At 43.5% G+C, this 9,621-nt stretch overlaps 1 protein-coding gene across 1 annotated transcript; it reads left to right on the plus strand.

Moving 5' to 3' along the window:
- The first annotated feature begins 806 nt into the window (after positions 1-806).
- On the plus strand, positions 807-2,417 carry LOC124701049 (pirin-like protein). The gene is made up of 6 exons (XM_047233104.1): positions 807-928; positions 1,054-1,103; positions 1,270-1,337; positions 1,442-1,504; positions 1,615-1,718; positions 1,829-2,417. Exons 1-6 carry the CDS (start codon positions 807-809, stop codon positions 2,316-2,318), a joined length of 897 nt encoding a protein of 298 aa, XP_047089060.1. The 3' UTR covers positions 2,319-2,417.
- Positions 2,418-9,621: the final 7,204 nt, after the last annotated feature.

Here is a 9,621-nt window from a genome sequence, read left to right on the forward strand (position 1 = left end):
ATTTGAGCTTAGTAGCTTAGTATATGAAAACAGATTTAAATATCTAGAATTTAGAGTTTATATAAAAGTTTTTATCCTTTAATCTCAATATGCATTGTGGCGGTGCCAACAGGGAAATAGAGGTAGACCGATTAGCTTCAAATACACTAGATTTCTTACAATATCGGCATTGTGTCAAGATTCTGTAGTGGATATTGTTTGGATGCGTCAACAGGATTTTTTTTGAAAAAAATAACCTGAAATTTGGTAACCGGTGAAGAAACCAAATCAAAATTTCTTGGACGAGGAAGAAATAAGATCGTGTAGGCGACCTAAATATTCTGGAAACGAGTTTTGTAAAGAAAAATCCGAGAAGATATGACGAGGCGCGTGACACAACGCTGACTTGGGCCGGCGGCGAGGTGACGACCGCCGCACGCCAGCACGTCGTCACCCATCTCTTTCGTCAGCAGCAGCAGCCGCGACCGCAGGGAAACAAAAAAGAAAGAATACGCGCGCTCAGCCGCCCCATGGTCAGAAGCATCTCGCCATTAATTTAGGCAGCATGATCGAGCAGCAGAACCACGCCCAGCGACGACGACGAAGATGCTGAGGCGCTCAGCTTCGTCGTCTTCTTCCCCTATTTATATGGCACTCGCGCGCCTCACCAAGCTCAACAGCAACAGCAACAAAAGCAGCCATCGTCTTCTTCCCGCGTCCAGAAAGACAAGTACAGGCAAGACCACACCGCTCCTCGTACTACTATTTCTTCTCCTCGTCCTCCTGATTGCTGCTGTGACGTCGTCTTCTTGCTCCCATCAGCGATCATGTCGTCGTCGTCTGCCGCGGCCACAGCGCCGTTCGAGAATCCCAGGGCGGTGGTGAGGAAGCTGCTCTCCGAGTCCCAGCCCGAAGGCCGCGGCGCCACCGTCAGGCGGAGCATCGGCAGGTATACTAACCAAGACACGGTGCACTCATATCCCCTCTCCTCTGTCTGAATTGAGTTGCGCCGCGCCAGATGGACTCTGAGTTTCAGACGTCGTGCGTTGACCTCGATCGGTTTCTGAACTGCAGGCACGAGCTCCGGAACCTGGACCCCTTCCTCCTGCTCGACGAGTTCGCAGGTGATTATCCTCTGCCACTTCACCATCCCCATGATCCATGATCAGGGTCATCAAGAACCACACGTTCTAGAAGATTATTCGATTCGGCTTAGACTTGAGAGTTCTGACGGCCGCTGCACCCATTTTGTTTTGTCTGACCGATTCTTTCCTCGGCTGCTTGTTTCAGTCTCCAAGCCCGGCGGGTTCCCGGACCACCCGCACCGTGGGTTCGAGACCGTCACCTACATGCTCGAGGTACGCACCCGTGCTCTCTGCTTCGTGTTCTCTTCTGCTCTGCATCCTGTGCTTCTTGCCCGCAAGGCGTTTGCTGAAATGTCGTTCGTCTTCTGATGATGCAGGGTGCCGTCACCCACCAGGACTTCTCCGGACGCAAGGGCACCATCAGGGCAGGAGATGTTCAGGTCTGATGTACTGTCTACATGCTACTATGATCCAAGAAAGGATTATGAACATGATACGTTCAATTCTGAATACTCTGCTAACAACGCTACCTGAATGCTCTCTTCTTCAGTGGATGACGGCGGGCCGCGGCATCGTGCACTCGGAGATGCCTGCAACCGACGGCGTGCAGAAGGGTCTGCAGCTCTGGATCAACCTCCCCGCCAAGGACAAGATGTATGCTCCATATACGAAGCCAATAAGCAATCCTATTTGCATGACAATAATCAACCATTCAAAAGCCAAAACTAACTATACTACTGCTAACCACGCTCCAACAATGGCAGGACCGAGCCCCAGTACCAGGAACTGCAGAGCAAGGACATAAGCGAGGCTACGAGGGACGGCGTCGACGTCCGCATCATCGCCGGCGAGGCATTCGGGGTGCGGTCGCCGGTGTACACGCGGACGCCGACCATGTACATGTACTTCACCATGCGGCCGGGCTCGCAGCTCCACCAACCCATCCCGGCGGGGTGGAACGCCTTCGTGTACATCATCGAGGGGGAGGGCGTGTTCGGCAGCGAGAATGCCGCGCCGGCCACCGCGCACCACTGCCTCGTGCTTGGCGCCGACGGGGACGGCCTCAGCGTGTGGAATCGCTCCGGCGCGTCGCTGCTGTTCGCGCTCGCGGCGGGGCAGCCGCTCGAGGAGCCCCTGGTGCAGCAGGGTCTGTTTGTGATGAACACGCGCGCCGAGATCCAGCAGGCCATGGAGGACTACTACCACGGCCGCAACGGCTTCGAGAAGGCCAAACACTGGAGCTCCGCCGCCTGAACGTACCTGAATGATCGGCCTCTTCTTCTTCGCGCCAAAAATGGAAAAGGAAAGGGCAACTGCTCTTCTATTGATGCTTTTGTGTAGAGTGTAACTATTCTTCTGTTTCTTCAAAAATTTTGCTTGTGTATGGTAAACATTGGTATAAAAGAAATGTGTGTAATAAAGAAGAATTCATTTCCGTTGTTAAGTTCCATAATCTTTTCTCGATTTACTCCATATAAATTAGTTTGGGAACACAACAGAGCAAGAAGAAAGAATGGATGGATACATCTATAATAATAACTAAATTGGAGCAGCCCACTAAAAGATTTCTCTCAACATGCAAGCTGTCCAAGTCATCAAGTGGGCCTGCATATTTTCTTTTCTCGCACCTCAACAGCCTTGCCATGTCAGCACACTTACAATATTTTTTATTTAGTATTTATTTTGTAACCACGGAATCTGAAGAGGCAGACACATAATCACCATCAGCAGTGCAGCCACACATCTCCCCTTGACCCCTTCGATTCCCATTCATCTTGCTATTTATTCCCTCTTCTCATCCTCTTCCAGGTCCGACTCTTCTTTTGTTCGGCATCTCCATCGTATGCTATTGTTTCAGTTAGCCTCTTCAAATAAGGCCTATGCCAAGCGCCTCATCTATCCTTCCCCACAAGAAAGGTACGGATTTTCTTGATGTTTCTCTCTGTCTCGTATGAAATTTAGTTGTTTTACAATGGAATCAATCTGTTTCGCAGATCTATTTCGTTGCCAGGTAAGTTCCCAAACTGTAAAGTTGTGTTTCTCTTTAATATGATATGGCTACTTCATCCAGCGACAAGGGTTGTTCTTTTATAAAAAAATCGAAATTTCTCTCCACTATTTATCCCTTGCAGCCTTGCCAGAACACAAGCTAATACTCAACAAAAGGCATGTCTGCCCAAATTCCTCTTTTATTGATTCTGATTTTGTGTACTTTTTGAACAACAAGAGTCTCCATGAAAGCGTCTAACATATTATGCCCAAGAATCATGTCTCCCCTCCTCGAACCATGCAGATGCTGATATAACTATATGTTGGCTCAAGGGTCGTGGCCTCCATTTCACCTCGAGATGTTGCAGTCTACTCCTGCCGATTAGTGACATTTACAGTTTATTTATGATCTAAATATTTTGTTGTTAGTTACAAGATAATTTATAAATGGTTTATTATTTTTATGTTAATTGTTAACATTAAGTATTTCGAGATTGACTCCAAGTATCATGAAATTCTACACTCCACAAAAATCAGATGTTGCATATATCAGTGCAAGTTCCTTTGCAATTCCTGCCTTTTCCTATTGATTTCCTGTTGGCATCCCCTATTCATTTTTACTTTTCCAATTTTTAAAATTTAATTTAGGTTTAAGGTGCACTAGAATTTTTTTCCAAGATTGTTAAACACAACCCAAGTAAGTTACATGTAACTGCTTTTCAGTTTATAGTAATCTTGAAGTGCTAGCACTAAGTTGTCATTATCTAGCTGCATTAATAATTTTGATTCCGAATTAAGGAAGAAAAAACATCTCACTCATAAGATTTGGTAGGCAAGAAACTACCAACAACTATAGTTCCTTACATCATGCTCACTTTGCAACTTTACGACGTAAATACAACAAACTTTCAGAGGTAAATAACGATATGTCATCGATGACAGTTTTGAATGTTGATATGCTGGAGATAAACATATGTTTTTGTTTTTGCGAGCATGGCACCACCTCAATGGATTCATTTCTGGTATATGTAATGCACTTATATGTGGATTAGGTCATTTTTTGCAGGTTTATCAATCCAAAATATTAGTCACGGTAGGGAGCTTTTAGATGATAAGGGTAAGAAACATTTAAAGACTACATATGAAGGCGAAGCCTTATTATTCAATCTGAACTAATGACATTTTTTAACTCCTGTTCTGGAATGCATATGAAAGTAAATGTATATGGGAGTCTCATGGAGATTACACAGAGTCAAGACTTGGGGATACAGATAGAAATGGAGTTGGTGATGCTTCCGTTGTAGCATGAAAGTTTATTGCATAAATTCAAAGCAGATGTGGTAATTTGGTATCCTATATTGATTGAAGATTTAAACCTGTTGGTTCAGTTTACCGTATAATCCTCTAACCCAGTTCTATCTGATGTCGAAACATTCAAAGATAAGTTGGAGGATTGGTTTTACGTCTGTATCATTCTAAAGTATTCATGTCAAAGCAGAATCATTTATTTGTTATTTTTTTAATAATTTTAGGAGTTAATTTAGTCTAAGTAAAACAATAACTTTGGGCAATAATTTCCGCAGCACCGCCCGGGAAATCATCTAGTTACTATTGTCATTGCAGGAAAGTGATTTTGGCTCCTGAGCTCTAGTGATCCTTCCGTTTAAAAAAAATAAAAATCTTATTTATATGTTTCAAAAAATTGTAAAAAGAAATCTGGACATGATTAATGGAGTAACCTACAAGCATGCAAAACTTTAACGTGAAATTAATTGTATTGTGTGTTACTCAAAGATAATAAATTCTGAAACAGTTTGAACATTTGAAAATATACACATCAACACATTTACTATTTTAGTGTAGCTCAAAATACGAACTATTTAAAACTGATATTTTAACTATTTCGTGGGATAAATAATTTGCTACATCTAGATTTTTTTTCCAATTTTTGTCGAATCTTTTATATGTGATTTTTTTATTTTATTAAACCACATGATCATCGGTGCCTAAGAGCAAAAATTCTTCATTGTTTAAGAGCATCCAAACGGACTTCGTGGGTTCTGGGCCAATAATGGCTCCCACCGGCGTGAACCGCTAACTCGACCGACACCTCCGTGCTCGTCCCGTAGCGTGTGGGCCGAACGAAGGGAGGGGGCAGCAACGAGCGACACACGGAAAAATCCGTGTAGTTCCGTCCTAGCAACGAGACAATGCCATTCCACCTGTCCTCAGTATCCCGGCGACGTAGCGGTTGAGCTCCGCCCCCATCGCCGCCTCCAAATCGCCATCGCAGCATTTCACGAATCGATGCGTCGGGGCTTGTGTCGGAGCTATAGGACCCAACGCATGTCGCGTCAGCGGCTGTTAGAGCCGCCATATTTTTTGTCAATCAAGTGAAAAAAGGGTGCAAAATGGGACCACTCTATATTACACAGGTGTAATTATGGTATCGAAAGTACTACCTCTGTCCATAAAAGAATGCCTTAGATTTGTTAAAATTTAGATGTATGTAGACACTATTTACTGTATAGATACATCTAAAGTTAGACAAATCTAAGACATCCTTTTATGGACGGAGGGAGTAATATTTTTCTTTCACACGTGTGAAATTAGGGAACACACCGAAGGATTACTTTGTTCAGTTTGACGTTTATCAAAAAAAAAAACTCTGTTCAGTTTGACAATGCAAGTGATGTCATGTCTGTTTCTTGCAGTCCTTCCAATGGTTACCTGAAATGAAGCGAGCTCAATGTGATGCAATCATTCTGCAGCCTGTAATCCTTCTCTTCAAAAACGCAACAACTTCTAGAAAATTTCTCTCCCGTGTGAGTATGTGACTAAATCATCTCTTATCATTCTACTATTTCATTTGTTTCCAATGATTTTGTATGAATCCCACTCACGCGTGAGCAAGAAAAAGAGGATGGTAACTAACCTGCGCTGGCAGCTTCGTCTTTCTGCCGCTCAGCAATTCTCACGTAAAGGGCAGCAGCAGCTCTAGTAGCGCCGCCATTAACCTTCGCATATCGCCCGGCCGAACGCGTCCACTGGGCGTATGTGAGGAGTGAGAGGTTGAACTGCTTTGTTCATCACAAAAGCATGGGCGGTTGCTCCTTCTGTGCATCAATACGGGCAAAATACTGTGTGTGTGTGGGGGGGGGGGGGGGTTGCCCCTCCCCCCCCCCCCCCCGCACCACCCACCCTCGCCTACCTGCGCTTGTGCGTATAAATGTTAGGATTAAGTATGGTTCCTTGTGCAAACAAGGAAGAGTCGATGGAGAGATTTTTACGACGGTAGATCCGGCGCCGCACCAACTCCAGTACAATGGCTGGCAAAGTCACCGGCCTTGTTCTGCTCGCCTTCAGCAGGTGAGCTTATATGAACCAGTTGTTCCTATGATAAGGCCAAACAGTGGAGCTCCGCCGCCTGAATGATCGGCCTCTTCTTCTTCGCGCCAAAAATGAGAAGGAAATGGAAACTGTTCTATTGATACTTTTGTGTAGATAGAGTGTACCGGTATTCTGTTTCTTAATTTATTTGGCTTATTTATGATAAACATTGGTATAACAGAAATGTGTGTAATAAATAAGAATTCATTTCCAATGATAAATGTGCGCAGAAATCCAAATCTGGTATCAACCTTCTATTAGAGACTTTACTTGGCACAAAAACATGATAAGGAGAGGTTGCTACAATAGTAACAACTTCCAAGACACAACAAAACAGTAGCAAAATAAAAACATGGATTATTTCCTAAGGAGTGCTTTCTTTATAGCCATTAAAATGGGCTCAGTAATTTTAATGATGCTCACATAAAGATGAGAGTTGAAAAGAGAGCATCAAGAAGCAAATTCAAAACACATTTAAGCCTAACCCGCTTCCTATGCATAGGAATCTTGTACACAAATAAATTCAAAAAGAACAAAGTGACAAGCATAGGAAGATAAAACACGAGTAACTTCAAAATTTTCAGCATGTAGAGAGGTGTTTTAGTACCATGAAAATTTCTACAACCATATTTTCCTCTCTCATAATAATTTCCAGTAGCATCATGAACAAACTCAACAATATAACTATCACATAAAGCATTCTTATCAACATGCATAAAAGTATCATTACTCTCCACATAAGCATAATCAATTTTATTAGTTGTAGTGGGAGCAAATTCAATAAGATAGCTATCATTATTATTCTCATCACCATAATTATCATATATAGGAGGCATATTGTAATCATAATTAATTTTCTCCTCAATAGTAGGTGGACTGAAAATATCATATTCATCATTGCAAACATCATATATAGGAGGCATATCATAATCAACATAAACTTTCTCTTCCATGCTTTGGGGGACTAAAAATATCATGCTCCTCAAAACCAGCTTCCCCAAACTTAGAATTTTCCATAGCATTAGCAACAATGGTGTTCAAAGCATTCATACTAATAACATTGCCATTAGCATGCATATAAAGCTCCATAGGTTTTTTAATTTTCTCTTCAAACACCTCATGTCCTAACTCAAGATAAATATTATAAAGATCTCTAATATTTTTGTTGTTTTCCATTAAGCCTAACTAGTGAAAATAAAAACAAGAAAAAAAAGATGAAATTGCAGGATCTAAAGGAGATACCTTCGAGCACTCACACACCGGCAACTGTGCTAGGAAATAGCTTAGTAGTCGGAGGATGTGAATACCTTTTACCTTACCTCCCCGGCAACGGCGCCAGAAAATAGCTTGATGTCTACGTGTGCTTCTATTCTTGTAGACAGTGTTGGGCCTCCAAGAGCAGAGGTTTGTAGAACAGCAGCAAGTTTCCCTTAAGTGAATCACCCAAGGTTTATCGAACTCAGGGAGGTAGAGGTCAAAGATGTTCCTCTCAAGCAACCCTGCAATTAAGATACAAGAAGTCTCTTGTGTCCCCAACACACCTAATACACTTGTCAGATGTATAGGTGCACTAGTTCGGCGAAGAGATAGTGAAATACAAGTAACACTACAAGGAAAATGCTTATTGCCGGCGCACCAAAATCGGTTATCCCCGGCGCACTAGAGCCCGCCGTTGGGAACGGGCCGGTGATAATGTCTTATTGCCGGCGCACCAGCCAGTTCGCCGGGGGTAACACGAGTTATTGCCGGCGCACCAGCCTGGTGCGCCGGTGGTATTTTATCCAGGATTCAAAAAAAAGGTCCGATCTAGATCTAGATTTAGATCTAGATCTAGATTTAGATCTAGATCTAGGTCAAGTTCTAGTTCAAGTTCGTGACTGTGGCGACTGTGGCACCTCCATCACCGTGCTCGGCGCCGTAAATATGGTGTTGTCGATGTGGCCGTGCCCCTATCATTTTCATTTATTTTTTTCAAAACTGAAAAGGCGGTCCACGGGGGGGGGGGGGGTGGAGAGGGAAAATCATGGCTGCCCTTACTGCCGGTGCACCATCATGCTGCTGCGCCGGTGGTAAGTTTCTTACCACCGGCGGTCTCGATATTTTTGGTCTGGCCTGGTCCCCTTCGAATTTTATCGCCGGCGCATCTTTTTTTGCTTGTGCGCCGGCAGTAAGGCTCCATCGCCGGCACGGCGACATGTTGGTGCGCCGGCACTATTTGCCACCGGCGCATGGGTTTGCTGGTGCGCCGGTACTACCATTTCCATCTATAGGCCTTTTCCTAGTAGTGTAATATGGATGAATATGAGTGGTAATAACAATCTGAAATAAATATGGCAGCAAGCAAACATGTAACAGAACTTGTTGGAAACGGTGTTTCAATGCTTAGAAACAAGGCCTAGGGATCCTACTTTCACTAGTGGACACTCTCAACATTGATCACATAATAAATAAATAACTTCTCCTCACTTGTGCTACTTTCAAACACTCTCTTGTTGGATAACAAACATCATTCATTGTGTAGGGCTACAAGAGCTCCCTCAAGCCGGAGTAAACAAGCTCCACAACATCCGGAGTTCATATTTAAGTAATCTCTAGAGTGCATAATAGACCGTTGCAATTTAGACCGAGTACTAACATAGCATACACACTGTCACCAATAGCTATGAAAGGAGGAATAGATCACATCAACACTATCATAGTAATAGTTAACTTCATAATCTACAAGGGATTACAATCATAACCTACGCCAAGTACTACATGATGCACACACTGTCACCTTTACATCATGGAGGAGGAATAGACTACTTTAATAACATCACTAGAGTAGCACATAGATTAATAGTGATACAAAGCTCATCATATGGATCTCAATCATGTAAGGCAGCTCATGAGATCATTGTATTGAGGTACATGAGAGAGAGATTAACCACATAGCTACCGGTAGAGCCCTCAGCCTCGGGGGAGAACTACTCCCTCCTCATCATAGGAGACAGCAGCGGCGATGAAGATGGCGGTGGTGTCGATGGAGATGACTCCGTGGGCAATTCCCTGATGACCCACAAGTATAGGGGATCGCAACAGTCTTCGAGGGAAGTATTACCCAATTTATTGATTCGACACAAGGGGAGGTAAAGAATACTTATAAGCCTTAACAACTGAGTTGTCAATTCAGCTGCAC

The sequence above is a fragment of the Lolium rigidum genome, chromosome 3, assembly GCF_022539505.1.
Source record: "Lolium rigidum isolate FL_2022 chromosome 3, APGP_CSIRO_Lrig_0.1, whole genome shotgun sequence".
NCBI classification, from domain to species: Eukaryota; Viridiplantae; Streptophyta; class Magnoliopsida; order Poales; family Poaceae; genus Lolium; species Lolium rigidum.

What these genes read in the sequence shown, in the direction of transcription:
- LOC124701049 (XM_047233104.1), top strand. Translation starts at nt 807, where the DNA reads ATGTCGTCGTCGTCTGCCGCGGCCACAGCGCCGTTCGAGAATCCCAGG. An exon ending in CCGTCACCTACATGCTCGAG is followed by an intron (nt 1,338 to 1,441) that starts GTACGCACCCGT and finishes CTGATGATGCAG; the next exon opens with GGTGCCGTCACCCACCAGGA. An exon ending in TCAGGGCAGGAGATGTTCAG is followed by an intron (nt 1,505 to 1,614) that starts GTCTGATGTACT and finishes TCTCTTCTTCAG; the next exon opens with TGGATGACGGCGGGCCGCGG.